This window comes from Abramis brama, assembly GCF_963993115.1.
Source record: "Abramis brama genome assembly, chromosome: 4".
Classification (NCBI taxonomy): domain Eukaryota; kingdom Metazoa; phylum Chordata; class Actinopteri; order Cypriniformes; family Leuciscidae; genus Abramis; species Abramis brama.
In genome coordinates, this window is record NC_139966.1 from 43475599 (window position 1) to 43499822 (window position 24224).

The 24224-nt window shown below is 39.4% G+C and overlaps 1 protein-coding gene across 1 annotated transcript in view; it reads right to left on the reverse strand.

The window, feature by feature from the left end:
• Nucleotides 1-23805, reverse strand: part of LOC311082194 (uncharacterized protein) — a gene marked incomplete at its 5' end in the record, with an annotated part of 77672 nt that extends 53867 nt beyond the window's left edge. The window contains 20 exons of the mRNA XM_084112933.1: nucleotides 22-115; nucleotides 209-323; nucleotides 1998-2157; nucleotides 2250-2361; nucleotides 2497-2597; nucleotides 3294-3428; nucleotides 5173-5298; nucleotides 15864-15944; nucleotides 19577-19738; nucleotides 19839-20003; nucleotides 20115-20223; nucleotides 20466-20645; nucleotides 20742-20875; nucleotides 22030-22068; nucleotides 22250-22343; nucleotides 22443-22551; nucleotides 22660-22819; nucleotides 22913-23021; nucleotides 23252-23322; nucleotides 23467-23805. Of these exons, the coding sequence (XP_083969059.1) occupies nucleotides 22-115; nucleotides 209-323; nucleotides 1998-2157; nucleotides 2250-2361; nucleotides 2497-2597; nucleotides 3294-3428; nucleotides 5173-5298; nucleotides 15864-15944; nucleotides 19577-19738; nucleotides 19839-20003; nucleotides 20115-20223; nucleotides 20466-20645; nucleotides 20742-20875; nucleotides 22030-22068; nucleotides 22250-22343; nucleotides 22443-22551; nucleotides 22660-22819; nucleotides 22913-23021; nucleotides 23252-23322; nucleotides 23467-23805 (2595 nt within the window). The remainder of the gene's footprint in view (nucleotides 1-21; nucleotides 116-208; nucleotides 324-1997; nucleotides 2158-2249; nucleotides 2362-2496; nucleotides 2598-3293; nucleotides 3429-5172; nucleotides 5299-15863; nucleotides 15945-19576; nucleotides 19739-19838; nucleotides 20004-20114; nucleotides 20224-20465; nucleotides 20646-20741; nucleotides 20876-22029; nucleotides 22069-22249; nucleotides 22344-22442; nucleotides 22552-22659; nucleotides 22820-22912; nucleotides 23022-23251; nucleotides 23323-23466) is intronic.
• Between the last annotated feature and the right edge of the window lie 419 nt (nucleotides 23806-24224).

A 24224-nucleotide genomic window follows, 5' to 3' on the forward strand; every position in this document is an offset into this window, starting at 1 on the left:
TTTGGTTAAACATGGTCTCACCTGTATGAGTAACTGCGGTCCAGGTCCATGTTTCCAATCACAACGCTGAGAGGAAGAGGACCACTGACACCCAGATGAGACACACTGCACACACCTGCATTTATTTAATGTCAAATGTGACTGAAATGTGTTAAAACACTTAATGGCATTTTGAAGAATGAAAAAAATCTCTTGGTGCAGTTCTTACTGTGTATATGAAGGATTTGGTGAATTATTTGTGATATTCAAGCAGTTCCGCAGTGTCAGTGATTCTGTGATCTTCTGATCCTTATGAACAGCAACTATAGCTGAGACTTTTAAATCTGAATGGATTACAAAAAAAATCAATGAGATTTTAAGAATTATTACGTGGCTTTCTGGATATAGTTAGTCATCACAAAACAAAAAACAACAGAAGTTTGATCAGGACTCAGGATTCTCACATTTATATTTACTGTATGCATTTGCCAGACATTAGAATCCAAAGTGGTTTACACTATATGCAAGATATACTATATTTGATCAGCTCAGTCTTGTCTCTTTTTTTTTTCTTTTTGTGGCTTCACAGGTGTCATGACTTGAGGCTTACTACCATGGTTACGGTTGCTAAGAAAGTGAGAGGAAATAACTCGTGGAAATAAGACATTTCTTGTGCGGTTGCTCTGTGGTCATACAATTTAGACAGAACTTTCCTCCCTACAGCCGAACAGACACACATATTACTGAATCAACGTTACAAGTCCCTGAGTTTAAATGAAAAAACAAACAACACAAAAACACACAGATTATAGGAAAAAGGACTAGAAAAAAAATGATGTTAATTACTGTAGTAGTGAAGGCAATTTCGGAATACGGCACATTTTATGTATGTTGTCATCATAGGTTATGCTGATTTGAGTCTGATGTTGTGTATTTACACTTTCTTGATCTGTTATTTGGAAATCCTTTGTGCTAATTGTCTTTTATCCACCTTATTTTAATCTAGCAGAAGCAGCCATTTTTAACTTTGAACGTGCTTGGCTTCTGATGTTATACGCTAGTTACTTTAGTTGTACAAAAACAATCCGTTATGCTTGATATTGCAAAATATATTGATATTGTAAACTGGAATTTGTTATAACATTATCTTCATTTATTATTGTAATCATATACTCACTATTTGTTAACAAATAGTTTAACCATTCCCATAAACAAAATAAATATATTTGAAATATATTTTCAGTATATATTTTGGAATATATGCAAATATTTGAAATTGGCCCAATAAATATATTTCACACTTAACATCATATATTTTTGTTATATTTCAGAATATATTTCAATGTATTTGGAATATATGCCACATATATTTTGACACTTTTGGGGACCCATACAGAAAAAAATACATTGAAATATATTCTGAAATATGACAAAAATATATGATGTTAAGTGTGAAATATATTTATTGGGCCAATTTCAAATATTTGCATATATTCCAAAATATATACTGAAAATATATTTCAAATATATTTCTTTTGTGTATGGGAACTTTGTTACTCTTCCAGTTAATTACCTTTAGCAGCTAATGAATCCGAAATCTCTCATATTCACAGTAAACAGCTTAATCCTACATAAATAAAAATAAGATTGACTACTTATTATAGAAATATACTTGTGTGCAAAACTGCAAACTAAATATAATGTTTTCAGACATTAACTGTCTGTAAATGTTATTTACAATTAAATGAAAATAATTTTTAAATTAAATTTATATTTAATGCAAGTACTTGACTTATTAAAACAAAGATTTAAAATATACTTTAAAGTAATTTTTTTTTATTTGAAATTATTACGAAGTGCATTTTTTAAGAGTGGTAAGTGTTTAGTCATGGAAGCGTACTCTCGTTAATACATAGTATAAAATATATACTTTTATAATATGAAGTACACTACAAGTGCACATTCAGTACAATTAAGCAAACAACTACACCAATCCAATGCACTGACAGAGAACCAACCTCCAGTATAAAGTATGTGGTCAGGAAAACTACAGGAACAGTTTGGGAAAACTGCAGTCAGATCAGACCCGTCACACAGATTCACACTTCCTGTGGTGAAGGAACATGAGAAGGCGGGATTTCCTGTGCTCTCCAGACTCAAGGCAAGATGTAGAGTAATCTGTGTAGGAGAGGGTATTGATATGTCAATAGGAATTGCTAATATGTTGTCAAAGGAATGAAAAATAGTTATATTTCAAACAAATATAATACCTTTCTGGAAGATTTGTCATCCCAAGCCTGAAAAGAAACCAGAGGTTCCTGAAGTGAGTCTTTTGGGGTGGACATCCATGGAGGTTTTGAACATTCGTCCTGGTTGGAGCATCTAGACAAGCAGAAATATATAATTTAGAGTTGTTATGTCAGGTTGCGTCATGTTGGCCATGTTACTGATTTTTTTTAAGTAGCTAGCATATATACTTAATAAAAACTTCACAAGTGCAACAGATATGAATCTGACCTCTGTGTGTTCAAACACCAGCCGCAGAGAGGATCCAGAGTAGCTCTGCAGTCTTTCAGAGAGCTGTATTTAGCACACTGAACCACAGACACTCTTCTGAGCTACATCAAAAACATGAGCAGAAAGCAAGTAAACATCCACTATTGCGTTCCCATTGCTTTTTAAATTGAGAAATAAACCCCCAGATAGGTTGATTACAGCAGTCAGAAGAAATTTGTTGTCAGCATAAAATTGTGGAACGCCTTACCATCAGAAATTAAAACATTGACAGAACTCAATGGCTGAAACTGAAACAACTCTGTGAACACTGACTGTACAGGATACAACACAATGCATACAAACATAAAGTTGCATATGTTAGCATGCACAGACATATGCATACTTTTGTGTTTTTGTATTGTTAAATGTGTCTAGACTCTGTTTTATAGTGATTTCTACATCCATTTAAGCCCATTTAATGGGATGTATTTATTGTATGTATTTTAATAGTTATACATTTTTAATTCAATACTCTGTAATTTCTGTTTTAATTTTACAAGCATAACCAGGGACAGGGGTTGCAAATTAGTCATGGCTATAAACCTGTATGCATGGCATCTACTTTGTATTCTTTATAAAGCAATGTTCTATGCATTTGTCCCTGTCAAATAAACATTAAATAAATAATAAAATCGTGAAAAGGTGCAAAAGTCTATATGCATCACAAATATTGTCAAGCATGATAAAACAACAGGTTAAAAAATATATTTTAAATGTTGAGTATCACTTTTTATTAACTGTACAGTTTTAAACCTCACCTCTTTTCTCAGAGCGATGTAGATATATTTGAAATCTACTGGATCAAAGTGCATTCTGGGAAGCACTGCTCGTTCATCATCAGATTTGTACAGCACTATTGGACAGCCTGGTGTGAATTTCTCATCCAACATAAACTAAAAATACAAACCGCATCATTTTTCAAACTTTACTCAAATCATCATACGATTGTGCTTTATTCATGTAATTTATTCATGTCACTAAGATATCGAGTTCCTATCACCGTATGATTATTCACAGATTCCACAAAAGTGCGCACGTTTCTCAGAAATGCAGAAACTAAGTTAAAAACTATAAAACAGATCTAACAGAAACTAAAACAGACTGTTAATATAAAGACACAAAAAGAGAGTCAGAGTAAAAATATGATGAAGCTCATAATTAGTCATTGCTTATAATTATTCATTTATTTTTCCAAGTGTCTGTGTGTAGGTCCTATAATTTTATTTTTTTATTTTTCCACATAGATACCTAATTTTCTTAACTTTTATTCACTTTATGCATTGTTTTGTTTACATTGATTTTATTGCAACTAAATAAAGGTTTAATATATGGGTAGTTGGCATGAAATGTAAAGCACTATTTATCTAATTGTATAATAAAATTATTATACATGTTGTTTTATGATGTCATATTAATCACCAGGACCGTTGCCAGAACATATATAATTAAATATATAATATAATTTAAAACAATACCAAAACACAATATAGTCCAGCATACAACTACACTAAAAACCCATTTGCAATTTGCCAAAAGTCACAAAAACTCTTCAATTCCACCAACAACACAATAATAATAAAAACAATACATACAAAATAGCAATAAATGTACGTCTAGTATATTGAAGTGTACCAAAGACTTTGAGTGTACTCACCATTGAAATAGTTGAAAGTGACAGGTTATATAATTATGTTTTAATATATTAATTATGTTTCAAGTTCTGTTTTGTGTAATAATGCTTTAAATAGGAGTTTTCCAAATCTGATTCATATTTCTTTCTTTTTTTATTCTCCTCTTGTTTTTATTTTTTATTTTTATTTATTTTTATTAATATGCAACAAAAACAAAACATACATAACAACAGTTGGCAGATACAATAAAAACAAAACATACATAACAACCAACATGGTGTGTGTGAGTGTGTGCGTGTATGTGTGTGCGCGTGTGCGTGTGTGCAAGTGTAACTGGGTGTGTGAGTGGAAGTAACTTTACAGATGTACAACAGACGTAATAACATATTTATGACAATAATATTGATGAAGATAATATTAGTAAAAATAATAACTTGACGATGAGGAAGAAATGATAATATAGTCTTATATAATAATTCAATAATACTAATAGTAGTAGCAATAATAACAGCACTTAGACTTTTCATCAGGAATGAGGGGAGGCCGGATGACAAGGAATAGGAATAATGATAATAATAATAATAATAATAATAGTAGTAACAATAACACTAACAATAGTAAGGCTATTACTAATATGATTCATATTTCTGAAGATAATGTGTTTTTTTAATATATATCAAGGTACCATTATAGAGATTAGTGGTCCTTTGAGCTAAAATCTGGTTAAAATGTTTCGTCATAGAATATGTGAATGGCCAAATCCACAGATCTAATATTATTTTTTCTCTCAATAAGTTTGGGAAAGAAACCACTTGTTGTGTTTGCAGTAGTTATAGGCCTATCATTTTAATGCCATGACCATTTTTAAACCTAGAGCTCATTTTCATGACCACGTGAATAACATAAATGACACGATAACATAAAACTTGCTTACTTACAGCCTTATTCTGTCTACAGAGGAGACAGAATTTTCAGAAATTAGTGAAAAATAAGATATGAGACAGACCTTTATCAGTTGTCCATCACTGGTTCCTATGAACAACACAATCCAGGATCCACTTCTAACTGCTGCCACTGATGACATTGAGCTGTACTTGAACACCACAGAGAGCGGCTGAAGGTTACTACCACTCTGCAACACAAAGAACAAAAATATTATGACTTTGGTGAATAGTGAAATTAAGTTTTGTCAAATATTCTATTACAACTATACATAACTCAAATCAGTAGAACAACTAAACATTTGTAAAAAAAACATTTTTTTATAATAATAAATAATGTTTAAAAATTAAAAAAGCATGTATATTGAGCACATAAATGATTTTCCAACCTCAAAATCACATTTTTCACCAGTAGTGCAGAAACCCTTCACTTGGCCTCGAACTCTACTGATGTCGTACAGAGCCAGCGCGGTGTTCTCCGGATCCTGCTGATTCTGCGCACTGAACACTCCTGCCCAAATAACACCGTTCCCTGAGGGAATAACGGTGGAGGAGACGAGCACTGGACGAGCTTTATCATTGCAGCACTCTATCGTTGCAGCCTGTAGGGATTTAAAGATCTCTTTCTTTTTTCTGTTATTGCTGTCCATCCACAGGACGTGCACTTTCCTCTCCGAGTCAGTCTTTGCATTGAGAAATAAGTAGGACTCTGAGGGAGAAACTCTCTGGAATCCGTCAACAAACTCCACATCTCTAGCGGTGCTCCAGATAAAGGGGATTGATCCGTCCTCTATGTAGTTGAAAATCCCACCAGTTTGAGACTGTAAAGTGTTCCACAGTTTAACAACAGGATACAGATCTTGAGGTTTTGTTTGTTCGTCCTTTTTCCCAACCAAAAGGTACTTACTGGTACTTGGACCTGCTATGAACGCAACAGATTTTTCATTCTGTCTCGGTCCTACCGAGATACCACTTTCATAGTAAATACTCTTTGTAATGTCATTCAGATCAAGAACTTCGCAGTATCCATCTCCAAAGGTCCCACAGGTTATCAGGGTGTCGTTGTCGTCAAAAGGCACTAGAATGTTGACTCTATTTTGATGAGTGGCATTAGTGATGTCCTTCCTCTTCTCCTCAGAAAGATCGAGTCTCATCTGATGTAGTCGATGGTCAGTAAGAATGAACAACTTACTTTTACCAACTAAAAAATCCTTGATGTCTCCATCAAAGTTCACCACATCACTGCAAATGCAATGTTTCAAAAGTGGGAGCACAAGTATTGCAAGTAAGTATCCTCTCATCTTGCATATCTGAGAGATCAGTTAAAGTTTCGAGATCTTGTCACAGAGATCAGCTGCGCTCAGATGCGTCCACGGCTGAAGTGGATAGAAGTGAAAGCAGCGGCTCTGAAGATGCCTGATGACTTCCTGACTTGTTTTAGTAAGTTATACCATTTCGTGATGAGACACTTTTCATAATCCTACATAAAATAAGAGTAAAAGGAACAAGTATGTAGGCGACTCTCTTGAAATCATTTTATTGACAGCAGACATTACATTTATTATAATCTTAAATAACTCTTATCTTAAATATCTGAACGAGCAGTTGGACAGGCCTACTTTTGTAAGAGACAGTTGGACAGGCCTTCTATTGTGAGCTCTTGTTACAGTGATCATCTGCTCATGTGTCCGCAGGCAAGCCCGGATTACCCAAATGGGCATTATGGGAACGCATGCGCACTTGGGGCCCAAGCGAGGGGAAGAATTTTCTTTACATTTCAGATAATGACACCATGTATAACCAATAGGGCTGTAACGATACACCAAACCCGGTTTACATAAGCAGAGAGCAGGCTGTTTTCTTTCGTTTTGAATTGTTCTGTTTAAAAGTACACATTTCAAACTTTCTATAGATATATTTCTCAGGTCTGTGAGGCAAGTAGGCTACCGTATACGCTTAGTTTCGATTCATTTATGAGACGAGCTCCAGTTCACGCGCCAGCGCCTCCGTGTCGTGATTATCTATTGTCTGCTATATTTACTACTTATTTATTAAATCCAGGCAATTGATTGATGAAACATTGATTAAAATGATTTTTCCACCTAAAAGTTAAAGATTTTTTGTGTCACGTCCGTAATTTCCCTCACATTAAATATAAAACGCATGTGTAGACTGATATTTTTCTAATGTCTGGACTCTTTTATTAAGGGAGTATGGATATATAAACAGACGTTTCAATATATTGGTAGTAAATGCATTTTCTGAGAATTTATATTTCAAGTTTTTACTGCAGACATGATCCAGATAACGTTGGAATTGCCCAATTTTTAAAGAATTTATCCTCAACTAGTTTTGTGGTGTAGGTCTACGTATTTTATAATGTTAACTTCAAATAATACTAATAGTAATTTAAAAATGTGGTAGCATTGGATCTGGACGGGAAGGATAACTCTGGGAATTGGAAGGGGGGTTTCGGGATTCTGCCTTCTCACATCGCAACACAGGTTCGTGGATCTCATATTGTTACAGCCCTAATAACCAATAAAAAGCATGCTGATATTTGTATTAATTTAAATAGAATTAAATAATTGGTCATGCGCAGGTGTAGAAAGCACTGACATAACAACCCGCTCCTGCGCAGTCTTCAAATAACCCCGCGCTGAATCGAATTTTGAAATTCAAATGCTTGATTGTGTGGGTAGTGTGGGGAGGGGGGCCCTACAAGACATTGTGCCCAGGGGCCTCTGAATTCTTAATCCGGGCCTGTCCGCGGGTGTGAGTGGAAGTGAAAGTGCTGTGAGAGGAGGGTGGGGTGTTTTAAATACAGATAAATTGTAGATTACTTTCTGAAACATTTATCTATCCAAAAAGTTACTTTCGTGAAATGTAATAAAAAATAAAAATAAAAGATCTGCGTTCCTTGTATACCGAAGCACACAATTTAAAAGTAGAATAGGCCTAAACGTTTTAGAGATTATCTGATGACATCAACAGGAAGGGGTTTTTATGAAGTAAGATTTTTTTCCACGTAGTTTGTATAACAACTTGTTTAATAATAACATTCGTATTAGTGTCCTGACTGTAAGGCTCTGAAAATTAATATGAAACAAATATCGTACTGGACACAAATATCACACACTTCGCAGACGATAGAAAAATATAGGTCTACATTTGTAGCCTACAGTATATGCAGAAAGAAATTAGTTTAAGAACATAATTCTTTACATTGAAAATCATTATTTAACTCATCGGTTCATCTGGCATAATAATGATGATGATAATAACAACAAAAACAGCCTAATAATAATATTAGCTTAGCTGAACTAGGCGGATATTTGCACACTTTTGTATATGTTATGTTATTGAATGTATGAAATAAAAAGGCACTACAATGAAATATTAAAATTTTATGCACAGCTGGTATGTTTGTTAAAAATGTAGAATCTTTAGTATACAACATAGTACATGTGATGATGATACATACAGAACAATTCAGATCTGTGTTTAGAAGACCGTTTAGTGTTCTTAAGATATTTAAGGTTTATATCATGTTAGAGATATAGACAAATTATATTATATTCTATTTTATTTTAGAGTAATCACGCTGTGCTCTGAAATGTGTGCTGGTGACTTGCAGTTCGTGTGTGCTTGTTAATTTAAATCAGACCAGACTCTTTTTTAAAGGATTTTATGTTTGTGTGATAAAGTCACATTAGCTGCCACCGCTGGGGAAGCAGCACTGGCACAGGCATATATACGCACATACATACTGACCTCATTCATCAACATCTCGTTCCTCCCTACCATAGCAGCTATCATAGGAGTGGGTGCACACGCGATGATGATAGCACCTGGACATTCATCCATTTCTCCACTCTCCCTTCCATATTCATTCCCCGGTCATTTCATACACGAAAGCCCAATTTATACTTCTGCGTCGAACTTACGCCGTAGCTACGTCGTAGGCTGTGTGTAGCGCGCGTACCCTTCGGCGTACCCTGACGTGCACCTCTCCAAAAATGTAACAACGCGTCAATTCTACGCGGACGCAAGCGCTGTGATTGGTCTGCTAGGACCGCTCCCCTCGGGTTTCACATGCTCCCTCTGCGCGCGTCAACGCGGACAACGACGCAGAAGTATAAATGAAAACCAACGCGTTGCCTACAGCGTAGAGGCCCCGGCGTAGGTCCGACGCAGAAGTATAAATCAGCCTTTACATTGCACTGTCTGATTGTGTCGTCCGTATTGTTTGTCTGTGTGGGCGTAGTCAGTCTTCCAGCGCCAGCGGCCGAACCGAACGATTGAGCGGCGGCCGTTTATGACGTCATGGCGGGGTCGCGTCGGCGCATCAAAACCGGAAGCTGACGAAACCATTGTCTAGTGTGAATAGGGGTGTACTCAAATGGAAAAATTATGTGTTAAGTGTATTATGTGTGAATGTATGGTTTTATTTGTGTATATGTGTATTATAAATATATTATTAATGTATTATTAATATATATAATATATTGGGAATGGATAATCAAATAGATGAAGTATTTGTATGTTTATTAATTGTTATATGTTTCGGGGATTGGTGTGGCCCAAAAAGGGGCGGGGCTTGGCCTATTTAAGCCAAGGCCAAACCTGAAGTCATCACTTGTTAACCAAGTCGGAAAGCGAGAGTGCAACTGTGGTGCCTCAAGCAAACCAAAACCTTTGTGAACTGGTGTACGGTAGATACGTTTTTTTTTGTTGAAGAGTTTTCGTCTTTATTTTTTTGTTGTACTTTCAGGGATTTTTTCTTTTCTTTTCTTTCTGTGTGCACCTGTACATATACTTCACTGTGGACGGTCTTCTTATTGGCACTGTAAATAAATTCCACCTTGCACGAAGTGCTTCTGCGAGTGCGCCATCCTTTTACATCCATACACGGACTCACATTTCTCCCCGAAGACGGGCTGGTAGGCTCGTCTTCATCACATTTGGTGGCAGCGGTGGGATGGCGACTCGCAAGACAGCGCCGAGAGGTAGAAAACCCAGGACGGGTTTACGATCCACAGAGAAGGCAGCGTCAGAGGAGGAGGAGACCTGGAATTCTGGTGAGAATACGGAGGATGAGGAGGGAGCCATGAGTCTTCCCAGAATCTCACCAAAGTCCAGTCCACAACCAACCAAGTCAATCACTCCTGACGCTACAGCTGACGAGGGTATGGTATCCCTGATGCGCAGATTTCTCAACACTCAAGAGCAGAGAGAGGAGCGATATCTGCAGGAGCTCCGCGGTCTTCGTGAATCCATCATGCAGTCGATTCGTCCAGCTGAGACCTCACTTGACGCGGAAAGCGAACGAATGGAGCTACCAACGCCAGCACCGAAGGTATCCACAAGACACAGACCAGCCTATTTCCAAGACTCCCTGAATGCCGCAGCACCGAGAGAGCCAAGACAGTGGGCTGATCCGAAGATGCCGAGCTTCCAGGAGGGGGAAGACATCGAGAATTATCTTCGGCGGTTCGAGCGTCTGGCCAGGACCTGGAGGTGGCCCGAGGAGGAGTGGAGCTACCGTCTGGTTCCGTTGCTGACTGGGCGAGCATTGGAAGCATACCTGGCAATGGACGAGGAGGAAGCTGAGGTCTACACTGATCTGAGGGAAGCACTGCTGGAGAAGTTCAATATATCTCCCGAGACCTACCGCCAGCGCTTCCGATCGTCTACAGTCCCAGCTGCAGAGTCACCAACAGAGACTTACCACCGGCTAAAGAATCTGTACAAGCGGTGGGTTCGACCGGAGGAGCACTCCAAAGAGGAGATCGGAGAGGCCATCATCCTGGAGCAGCTTCTTCGGGTGCTACCCTACGACGCACGCACCTGGGTGAGAGAGCACGAGCCGAGGTCAGGACTGGCGGCAGCAAAGTTGGCTCAGCAGTACCTGAATGCTCATCGCGGCGGTCTTCGTACTCAACCACTCAAAGGTATTGTACGTGGTGTTTCACTTAACACTGGGGCTGAAAGGGGTCGTGTGGAACTAGCTGACCAGGTACAAGGTCCAAAGTCAACAGCCAAAGACTTGCTTTGCTTTTACTGCCAGCAGCCGGGCCACAAAGCAGCGGTGTGTCCCGCTCGCAAAGCGAAGCTTACAGGGTTTTGTTATGTGCCTAGAGAAGGGGACTGTGATTTTGACTCTGTGGGGGAGGGTCAGAATGTATATGATGTGACTGCTAACGGACATGCCCTAAAGGCACTCTTGGACACTGGAAGTTCTCTGTCAATGTTGAAATCATGCTTTGTAAATAATGTCAATTATGTGAACACTACCTCTGTTCAATGCGTGCATGGGGATGTAAAGCAGTATCCCCGAGCTGAGATAATGGTAGAGGTACAGGAACAAATGTACTTGCTTAATGTTGCCATAGTGGACAATTTACCAGCTGATATGATTCTAGGAAGAGACTTGCCAGTGTTATATGAACTCTTGCAACCCACCATCAAGGACTCTGAACATTCTTTTGCCACTGCCACAGTGAATTTGTCATGTCCTGCTCTTACTCGAGCTCAAGCCAGGGCAGGTCTGCAGCCACTGCCAGACTTGGATGGTAGTCTGTTGCAGGGCGGGACTAAAGGCCCTAAAAAGTCACGGCGCCAAAGGCGGCTCGCAAAGTACCTGGGTACCTCAGCCTCTGAAGCCTCGGTGGAGGGCCTTGAAGTTAATGGCTGGAAGGTCCCAGGGAACATAGCACAACTCCAAAGGGAAGATGAAACTTTAAAGCCCTTATTTGTCAAAGCTGAGTGTGGAAAGAATTTGAATCTGTGCAAAGAAGAATATGTAGTGATGAATGGTGTGTTGTATGTGCGAACGAATGATGTGACTCGTCTGATTGTACCATCTTGTTGTCGTTATCTTGTTCTGCACCTTGCACACACTGTTCCATGGGCTGGCCACCTAGGACAACAGAAAACATATGCACGTATTAGCTCACGCTTTTACTGGCCCACACTATACACTGATGTACAAACGCACTGCAACACATGTGCTATCTGCCAAAAGACGGGTGCTGTATCCCAGCGGGGCAGAGCACCCCTGCAACCCCTCCCTGTCATCTCTGCACCTTTTAGGCGGATCGCCATGGACATTGTGGGACCATTGGAAAAGAGCAGTGCTGGACATCGCTACATCCTGGTAGTCAACGACTACGCCACAAGGTATCCTGAGGCCTTCCCACTCCGTTCTATCACCACAACGAAGATCATCCATGCCCTGGTTCAACTCTTCTCCAGAGTCGGCATACCTGAGGAGATCCTGACTGACCAGGGTACGAACTTTACCTCACGACTGATGGGGCAGCTGAACAAGCAGTTGGGCATAAAAGCCATCCGAACCACTCCATATCACCCTCAGACGGACGGTCTGGTGGAGAGGTTCAACCAAACCCTCAAGAACATGTTGCGGAGGTTCGTTGCGGACACAGGACGAGATTGGGACAAGTGGGTACCGTTTGTTCTCTTTGCCTACAGAGAGGTACCCCAAGCATCAACAGGATTTTCACCGTTTGAGCTCCTCTACGGATGGCAGGTACAAGGACCCCTGGACCTGTTGAAGAAAGGCTGGGAGGAGGAACCTGCATCCAAGATGGAGGAGAAAGGTGGCATTGTGCAGTATGTGCTAGAGATGCGAGATCGCCTGGAGCAGTACAGAGAACAAGCCAAAGAGAACCTACAGGAAAAACAACGAGCACAGAAAAGATGGTATGACCAACACGCCAGGCTACGACAATTCCAACCGGGGCAGAAGGTATTACTCCTGTTGCCAACTTCGACGAGCAAGCTACTGGCTAAATGGCAAGGACCATACAGCGTCGTCCGCAAGATGGGGCCAGTTACATATGAAGTTCATCATCCGGACAAGGGCAAGACCAGGCAGACCTACCACGTGAACCTACTAAAGGAGTGGAAGGAGCCACCCGGTAAGGGACCCGAAACATCTCTTCTGGTGAGGAAGGTGGAGGTGGAAGAGGAATCAGAGGATGCAAAGAGGCAGCCGTCTGTGGTGAATCTATTGCACCTAGAGGACTCCAAGAGGAAAGAGCTGCAGCGCCTCCTGAACCAGTTTCCCGCTTTGTTCCGTCAGAGGCCTGGACGGACTGAGCTAACCCAACATACCATCCACCTTTCCGATCCCACACCATCACGCCAACGTCCTTACCGGGTGCCTGAGAGGCTGGTGGAACCCTTAAAGGAAGAGATCAAGGTGATGAAGGAGCTAGGAGTGATAGAACCTTCGACGAGCGAGTGGAGCAGCCCAATGGTGATCATACCCAAGAAGGACGGATCCCTGCGTGTCTGCATCGACTTCCGCAAGCTCAACGCCCAATCTAAATTTGATGCATACCCCATGCCCAGAATAGATGATCTGCTGGAGAAAATTGGAAGAGCCCAGTACATCACCACGTTAGACCTGTGTAAGGGATACTGGCAGGTACCCCTCAACCCTCAGTCCAGACCATACTCTGCATTCCGAACACCACTAGGACTATATCAATTCACAGTCCTTCCTTTTGGCCTGCACGGGGCACCAGCCACATTCCAGAGGCTGATGGACAGAGTCCTCCAAGACTGTGAAGACTGGTCTGCGGCGTACCTGGATGACGTGGTAATCCATAGCAACTCTTGGGAAGAGCATCTTCAACACCTCCAAAAAACCCTAAAGAGGATAGAGAAAGCAGGATTGACATTAAATGTTTCAAAATGTGAGTGGGCAAAGCAAGAGGCAAACTACCTTGGGTATCACCTGGGCAACGGACAACTGAGACCACAGATTGACAAGGTGGAGGCAATCCAAAGGAGCCCACAACCAAAGACCAAGAAAGAAGTGAGGTCATTCTTAGGACTGGTGGGCTGGTACAGGAGATTTGTACCAAACTTTGCCTCCATTGCGGTCCCCCTGACCAACCTGTTGTCAAAACTAGTGAAGAATCCTATTCCATGGACCGATGACTGCGAGACAGCTTTCACAATGCTAAAAGACAAGATGTGCTCCAGCCCAGTCCTGCAGAGTCCAGACTTTTCTCAGAGGTTCCTAGTGCAAGTAGACGCGTCCGCAACCGGGATTGGTGCGGTCCTTGCCCAGGGAAGCGCTGGAGAAGAGAGACCAGTTGTTTACCTCAGCCGTAAGCTACTGCCCCGGGAAACTAGATATTCAGCGGTCGAGAAGGAAGGTCTCGCCATCAAGTGGTCCCTGGACAGCTTACGCTACTACCTCCTTGGTCGAGAGTTCGATCTAGAAACCGACCACCGGGCCCTAACCTGGATTCAGTCCATGAAGGACCACAATGCCAGAGTCACACGGTGGTACCTCGCCCTGCAGCCATACTGCTTCAAGATACGGCACCGACCGGGAAGACTCAACGTGGTAGCCGACTACCTGTCCAGGTTTCCGGCCAGTATGCGGCTAGGAGAGGGGGAAGGTGATGTGATAAAGTCACATTAGCTGCCACCGCTGGGGAAGCAGCACTGGCACAGGCATATATACGCACATACATACTGACCTCATTCATCAACATCTCGTTCCTCCCTACCATAGCAGCTATCATAGGAGTGGGTGCACACGCGATGATGATAGCACCTGGACATTCATCCATTTCTCCACTCTCCCTTCCATATTCATTCCCCGGTCATTTCATACACTTACATTGCACTGTCTGATTGTGTCGTCCGTATTGTTTGTCTGTGTGGGCGTAGTCAGTCTTCCAGCGCCAGCGGCCGAACCGAACGATTGAGCGGCGGCCGTTTATGACGTCATGGCGGGGTCGCGTCGGCGCATCAAAACCGGAAGCTGACGAAACCATTGTCTAGTGTGAATAGGGGTGTACTCAAATGGAAAAATTATGTGTTAAGTGTATTATGTGTGAATGTATGGTTTTATTTGTGTATATGTGTATTATAAATATATTATTAATGTATTATTAATATATATAATATATTGGGAATGGATAATCAAATAGATGAAGTATTTGTATGTTTATTAATTGTTATATGTTTCGGGGATTGGTGTGGCCCAAAAAGGGGCGGGGCTTGGCCTATTTAAGCCAAGGCCAAACCTGAAGTCATCACTTGTTAACCAAGTCGGAAAGCGAGAGTGCAACTGTGGTGCCTCAAGCAAACCAAAACCTTTGTGAACTGGTGTACGGTAGATACGTTTTTTTTTTGTTGAAGAGTTTTCGTCTTTATTTTTTTGTTGTACTTTCAGGGATTTTTTCTTTTCTTTTCTTTCTGTGTGCACCTGTACATATACTTCACTGTGGACGGTCTTCTTATTGGCACTGTAAATAAATTCCACCTTGCACGAAGTGCTTCTGCGAGTGCGCCATCCTTTTACATCCATACACGGACTCACATTTCTCCCCGAAGACGGGCTGGTAGGCTCGTCTTCATCACAGTTTGGCATGTTTATTAATAAGTATGAGGTGTAAGGCGGAATAATGATAACATAAATTACCAGAATAATAACAAAAAATAATAGAAGAATTTTGTAGGTGTTCGATGAAAAAGAATCGATGAAAGCATTCTCTAACAAAATAACTGTAAATAACAAACCAGTCCTCTGCAGGAACTTTGAGTTGATTGTAAGTATATAGCGCCACCTGATGTTCAGTCTCAGGATTGCTCTCACAGGATATTTGAGCGCACGTTGTTGAATAGTTAAAGCAATGACAAAACATTTTTTTTTTTTTTTTAATAATTTTTTTTTTCTGTGAGTGTTTTCATTGTTCTTTCATACTTGGCCAGGTGTGTTCTGTGGTCTGAGGCAGAACAAATGCTTTGGATTCCCCATCCTGAGAACATAATTCCCAATCGTGATCTGAAATGACAATGAAAAGCAATGTCTTTTAATCTCATAAAGTTGATTTAAAGGAACACTTCGACTTTTTGGGACTTTAGCTTATTCACCGTATCCCTCAGAGTTAGATTAGTCCATACATACCTTTTTCATCTCTGTGCGTGCTGTCTGTTTGATGCACCCACCGCTAGCCTAGCTTAGCACAATCAAAGACTGGATGTAAATGGCTACAGCTAGCATACTAATCCCAATAAGTGACAAAATAACGCCAACATTTTCCTATTTACATGTTGTGATTTGTATAGTCACAGTGTGTACAAATAACAAGGTCATATAAGACACAGACATTTTTTAAACGTTTAAATACTGGGAACTATTTTCTCAGAAGGCGAAGCACGGCTACTTGGGCGGAGTGATGAGCGCAGCACCCAAGAAGCGCCGTGGTGAGGAGCAGGGGCCTGTTTCAATAAGGAGGTTCAACCAACTCTGAGTTAAAACTTGAACTCTGAGTTGACTTACCCTGAGATGGGAAACTCTGAGTTTTCGGTTTCAGAACAGCTGAAATGAGTTAGTTCAATCAACTCTGAGTTGACTGACTCTGAGTTAAGCGCTTGCACCACAACTATAAAAAGCCATTATCAATGGAGCACAGATATTACGAGTCACCATGGCAACAGCGCCAGACAAAAAGAGGTCTTCATATTTCTTCACATTTTAATTACTGTTATACAGTGATGGGTGTAATTAATTACCAAGTAATCTAAATACTGTAGTTTAATTAAAGGGATTACTCTTAATTCTTCTGTAATTTAAAGTTAAATCTGATGTAATTGTATTAGACTATAGAACAATTCTGTAGGCTATTTAACATACATTTTTAAAAGTTATATTTTTAATGTAACCTTCTACCTCTACACACTTTGGTCAATTCAAGAATAATTTATGCAGCTGTATATTGTTTATTTGTTTGTCTCTCCTTGTATTGTTCAAATGTTTAAGGTTGACATGGGATTTAGTAATTAGTAATAAGTAGACCAATAATTTCTAAAGATAGTCATTATTACATTAATCTAATTACACTGTTTAAGATGTCATTTGTAGTTAGTAATACAAGTAACTTGCCCAAATGTTATAATATCAGAGGTGAAACTGGAAGAACAGTATGCTATTCAACCTAATTTTAATTTTCATGTATAGGTGCAATCCTGCAGGCATTAAAAGAACATGGCAGCAGCTGAAAATTAAATATAAAAACATAATTCAGTCAAGTAAGGCTTGAGCATGTGACATATTAAATATCTAAAGCATCCAGTGTAGCAGTGCTGCAGCATTTTTGGCTGAGGGAATTCCTGGACGGACTTCAGATCCAGTCCCAAAGATCCAAGGGCCTTCATAAAATGTAGGTTTACATATGTGTTATTTTTGATATAGGCTATTTTTGATATTTCCATTTATTTTACTTTGGGTTAGGATTTTTGTTGGTCCCAATATTCTGATGGTAATATCTGTCTTTTGGAGCCTCCTGTCCCAACAGAACCCCAGGCAGTCGTAAGTCGCCTACTCAATACACCAGAATTATGACAAATAGTGTTATAAAGTGTACTCAACCAAATGCTCATCACATGGGGATAAAGAGTTTCTGCTGCCACAGTGAGGCCTACAGAGGTAATGTTAACATTGTGTCTACACATCAAACAATCTACACATTCAGATTTCACATTTTTATGTGGAGTAGCCTATAGAATCTAAGTTTAAATCTAAGTATAAATGGGTATTCTTATCTCTCCCCGCCCCCAGAGTGTGGAAGAACAGCAGGAGGATGGTCCATCAACTTCTGGTGCACAGATGAACAGTTCAGTGATTTTCAGTAAATGCCACAGTTTAATTCTGTAGAATTTGTTTAGAACTACATTATGTAACTCAAAAAAGGCAATATTTTATTTATTAATAAAAGATTAATTTTATTAATAAAAATGTACTGAAAGAATGAATTAGGTGTTTAAACACCACTTCCACTTTAAAAAAGGGGAGGAGACCGAAAGAAACTCTGGGTTTACTGAACAAAACCTGCTCCCGACCAGGTTAGGTTCACAGAGTAAGTTACCATGGTAACTGACTCGGAGTATAAGTTACCTCTCTTTCTGAAACAGGCTTGACTTACCCTGCTTTCTCAGGTTTAACATACCTCCCATTCTGAAACAGAAAACTCAGAGTTTCCCTCATTTCAGGGTTAACATACTCAGAGTTTTCACTTAACCTCCTTTCTGAAACAGGCCCCAGGAGTTCGCTCAGAGTTGGAGTAATAGAGTCAGCAATTAACCTACTAGATAGTAAATGCAAAGTTTACAATCATGGGTGTTCGCTGTTTTGTAAAGAGCTGCGATAATAAACAGGGGAATTCCAACCAAAAACACTGACCTGATGAGTCAATGGCTACTTGCTCTGGATATAGATCCAAACACACCTGTAAACATCATCAAGGACTATCGCGTTTGTTTAGAACATTTCACTGAGGACGACTATTTTGAAAAAATGGAATTTGCCACACGGACCATGAAACGTGTTCTGAAGGATAACGTTACGGCCATTTCATCGATAGTAAAGACAGGACAAAGTGGATCACCTGCGGCTGCGGTAAGTGTTCCGTTATGTTTTTAGATGACTAGCCTACTGTTACAGTGCCATTAACGTTAGATGTAATGTAACCTTCGTGACACTATTACATGAATAGGGTGATCACTACTATTTCAGTTGTTCCCGGGCTCCATGTATCCCCTGTAATGTTAGTATTGTGTTGTCACAAACGCGCTCTATCGCCCCAGTAACAAATAAGCGGCGCTAAAGGTAACTTTCAGGACTGAAGCCTTCAACTTGCTAATGAATTGGAGGGGGGGGATGGGCAGTTTTCATTTTTGAGAAACAGTAACCTTGTTTGTGAAATAGTAGGCTACTCCCGTTCTGATTCTCCCCTCGACCTCAGTCTGTTCGGCATTGTTTATCAGCTTCCAAAGTTTGTAACTCCTCGTCTGTGTATTCTGGCTCAAAACGATATTGTTTTGGATCTTGGTTTGATACCAAATAAAAATCCTCTGACAATTCCTCAGAGTCAGCCATGATCACGAATCACGTTCGCTACTAGCTAGTTAGTTGGTTTTGTTGACGGAACGGCTCTTCTCGGGTGCTGCGCTCATTTCTCCGCCCAAGTAGCAGTGTTTTGCCTTCTGAGAAAATAGTTCCCAGTATTTAAACGTTTAAAAAATGTCTGTGTCTCATATGACCTTGTTATTTGTAAACACTGTGACTATACAAATCACAACATGTAAAAAGGAAAATGTTGGCGTTATTTTGTCACTTATTGGGATTAGTATGCTAGCTGTAGCCATTTACATCCAGTCTTTGTGCTAAGCTAGGCTAGCGGTGGGTGCGTCAAACAGACTTAAAGCACGCACGGAGATGAAAAAGGTATATATGGACTTATCTAACTCTGGGGGATACTGTGAATAAGCTAAAGTCCCAAAAAGTCGAAGTGTTCCTTTAATAAGATTTAAATGAAACTTAACACAGCACAGTTAACAGCAATTATCAAGTCAAAATATGAACTTCCATGTTTATAGATTTACCAAAGAAATGAAAATATCAAAAACCAGACGTACAGTTATTGAGTCCACATCTGTGATGGCTCCTGATTCTCCTTTAATCTTACAGATGATGGCATTGGACTCAAACACCTCCAAAACACACTGACACTGCTGATCTCCCTGTAGACCCGTCACTTTCACCTCACTCATACTCAAGGTCAATGCATCTGCCTTTTTCTGAGAAAGAGAGATCCACAAGATGAATTTGTGTTAACTCAAGTTAAGTTAAGTTCAAGTGTTAAGTTCAGGTCTTGCTCAGTTTTTAGCAATTCTTTACCTGAATGTTCACCAGTAGGTCGTTGGCCACCTGTAAGGTGGTGAATGTGAATTCGGGATCAGGCTCGTAGGACAAATACCCACAGTCAATAGTGGAGTTCACAACTTTCAATAATAAGTTTAACAGTCCACTGCCATAATAACGGGGGGAATGAAACCAAAAGCCCTGAGAAAAGAGAGACAATGAAAAATTACTCCAATATGACTTTAATTAAAGATTTTATCCCCTTGATTCTTTGACATAATTCACCCTTTGACCTCTGTGTGTCAGTCTTACCCCTGAGCTTCTGCTGTATTGTGTTTGAAGCTCTTTATTAGAGTGAAGGACAATAACTGATTCCACAGATTCCATATTGCTCCCCTGAACATGAATCTTCCTTCCACCACTGAATAAAGAGATATTAAAACCAATTTCAGTCAATAATGCATAATAAACTATGTTAAAGTAAAAGTACAGTATTAACATTTTAATTCCTCCCACTAACTTTCCTGAATGTGTATTTCACACACATACACACACACACACACACAAACACAAAGACACTAAATTCAAGATGTTTCAGCAACCAATGGAAGTAAAACTGATGGGATATGGAAGCTATTCTGCCAGTGGTCTGAAAGCTCTTACCTCCTCCAGGAGACTGTGGGCTGTATTCCTGTGCAGCTGGGCTGGGAACTGTAAGTGATGGTACTGTTACCATGACAACGGTTGTCAGGAGTAACAACACACACTTTCACTTTTGCTTTAGTTCCACTGGGAGGAATGTGGAACCTTAAAGTGTTGTTGGAGCGATCAAACACTGGAGATCTGAGGGGAAACATTCATGCACAGATATACAATATAATTTATCTTAATCTACACACATTCATAAATACGACTAAACACAAACACACATAATCTCACTCTTTAGGAATACACTCCAGATCCCCTTGAAAATGGATTTTTGTGACAGATTCCAGGTTCCTTCCTCTTAGTAAAACGTTGTTTCTGCCATGGAAAGAAACCTTGTTGGGCTCCAGAGAGAGAATCTCTGGCTCCTACAGGAGACAAAAGTTGCACTCATAAAGAAAGGGCGTTAAAAAAAAAAAAAAAAATCTATATAATTTAATATGGCCACAACATTTTTAATGAAGTTAAAAATATTTTTTTGAATAAAAAATGACATAATTAGATAATAAAAAATTATAATATATAATTGAAAATATAAAAAATATATTATATATAATTTAAAAAGCATGATGATTGATACATTGTTTGCTGCTGATATGATGTACAAGAAAACTACTGTTGTTTTAAAAGGTTAGTTCACCCAAATATTTAAATTCTGTCATTAATTACTCACCCTCGTCATACCAAACCCATAGACATTCGTTCATCTTCGGAACACAAATGAACATATTTTTTTTAATGAAATATGACAGATTTCTGTGCCTCCATTGACAGCTACGCAACTACCACTTTGACGCTTCAAAAAGTTCATAAAGAGATTGTAAAACTAATATGAATTGAGTGGTTTGGTCCAAATTTTCGGTAGAGACTTGATCGCTTTATATAAAATCCTAAAATTAAATCTGTCAGAAAATTTTGACTAAACCACTCAATCCATATGGATTAGTTTTTAAAACTCTTTATGAACATTTTGAAGCATCAAAGTAATAGTTGCGTAGGATATCAATGGAGGGATAGAAATCTCTCTGATTACAAATATCTTCATTTGGGTATCAAAGATTAACAAAAGTTTAATGGGTTTGAAACAACATGAGGGTGAGTAAATTATGACAGAATTTTCATTTTTGGATAAATTTTCCCTTTAAGAGAATATTATGAGCAAATTATTCCTAAGAAAAAGTAAAAGCAAAACAAAATACTCAGACACTTGTAAAGTCATATTCATAAGTTAAAGGAGAACTCTTAAATTTTAAGAGTAAATTACATTTTTTTGTAAATTTGGAGTGCTGTCAATACAGAGAACAACGACAAAAATCGTTGTTCTCTGTCAAAAACTTTCCCCATTGAAGTCAACAGGGTGCAAATTTTAAAAAGAGGATAACACGGTGTAGGCAACACCGATTTTTGTCGTTGTTCTCTGTATTGACAGCACTCCAAAGTCATATTAATTTGAAATAGAAACAAACTGAAAAAACAACATCCCTATTCTGTGAAATTGGGTTCATAATAGTATGACACTTACTCTGTAGATAATCTCAGAGAGTAGATCTTTACATGCATCCTAAAAAGTAGAAAAAGAGAGAGAACTGAGCGGTTCATTTACTTCCTGAGTTTTCTTCAGTCCACACAATGATATTTAAGCTATTAACAATGAATTAATATAATCTTGAATCTTTTTAAAGGTTATGTATTTCCCAGTACGTATAATGAAGCACTGGATTGTAGAATACAGTATGTCTCACCTGTATGAGTAACTGCCGTCCAGGTCCATGTGTCCAATCACAACGCTGAGAGGAAGAGGACCACTGACACCCAGATGAGACACACTGCACACACCTGCATTCATGCACATATGATGTATTAATATAACCTATAAAGATCTGTGTTATCATTTCTGAACTATGCAATTCTTCACACTGAATTTCATTTTCTCACTGTGTATAAGCAGCATTTGTGTTATCTGTGATACTGGAGCAGTTCCTCAGTGTCAGTGTCTCTGTGATCTTCTGATCCTTAATGGTAACAGTAGCAGAGACTTCTGAAACTGAATAGATTATCAAAAATGTTTATGGTTATAATAAAAAATCATATTCTGACTACAAAAATGTACTGTATAATAGCACACATACAACTTCATTAATAGAAAACTAACCTCCAGTATAAAGTATGTGGTCAGGAAAACTACAGGAGCAGTTTGGGAAAACTGCAGTCAGATCAGACCCGTCACACAGATTCACACTTCCTGTGGTGAAGGAACATGAGAAGGCGGGATTTCCTGTGCTCTCCAGACTCAAGGCAAGATGTAGAGTAATCTGTGTAGGAGAGGGCAATGTTTGTTCTTATAAATTATTTCTTAAATATATTCCCTAAATTATGATAAATATTTTAAGATTATGACCCTCTACCTTTCTAGAAGAGTTCTCTGTCATCTGAAAAGAAAGCAGCTGTGTCTTAAGAGAGTTTTTTGGGATGGACACCCATGAAGTATTTGAGCATTCATCTTGAGTAGAACATCTAGATAAAAACATCATCAATATATCACGTACAGATCTGTTTGCACGCTGCTCACCATGTCCATATAGATGATAAGAATTTAAAAGACTGTTCAACAGTGAATCATTAGGCATATTATTGTTAGGTGATGATGCAGCCTATGCAGATTGCATGTGTGATGTGTGAAAGTCCCATATGATAAATGCAGACATTTATTTACAAATGTAGACACACGGAATCCGTCAACAAACTCCACATCTCTAGCGGTGCTCTGGATGGAGGGGTGTATTTCTTCTTCTATGTCGTTGAAAATACCCTTATACTGAGACGTTAAAGTGTTCCACAATTTAACAACAGGATACTGGGAATCTTGAGTGCTTTCGTCATTTTTCCCAACCAAAAGGTACCTACTGGTACTTGGACCTGCTATGAACGCAACAGATTTCTCATTCTGTCTTGGTCCTACCGAGATACCACTTTCATAGTAAATACTCTTTGTAATGTCATTTATATCAAGAACTTCGCAGTATCCATCTCCAAAGGTCCCACAGGTTATCAGGGTGTCGTTGTCGTCAAAAGGCACTAGAATGTTGACTCTATTTTGATGAGTGGCATTAGTGATGTCCTTCCTCTTCTCCTCAGAAAGATCGAGGCTCATCTGATGTAGTCGATGGTCAGTAAGAACGAACAACTTACTTTTACCAACTACAAAGTCCTTGATGTCTCCATCTAAGTTCTTCACATCACCGCAAATGCAATGTTTCAAAAGTGGGAGCACAAGTATTGCAAGTAAGTATCCTCTCATCTTGCATATCTGAGAGATCAGTTGAAGTTTCGAGATCTTGTCACAGAGATCAACTGCGCTCAGATGCGTCCACGGCTGAAGTGGATAGAAGTGAAAGCAGCGGCTCTGAAGATGCCTGATGACTTCCTGACTTGTTTTGTAAGTTATACCATTTCATGATGAGACACTTTTCAGAATCCTTCATAAAATAAGAGTAAAAGGAACAAGTAGGCGACTCTCTCTTGAAATAATTTTATTGACAGCAGACTTTATATTCATTATAATCTTAAATAACTCTCATCTTAAATATCTGAGCGAGCAGTTGGACAGGTCTACTTTTGTCAGAGACAGTTGGACAGGCCTTCTATTGTGAGATCTTGTCACAGTGATCTTCTGCTCTAGACGTGTCCGCGGGTGAAGTGAAGCAGTGCTGTGAGAGG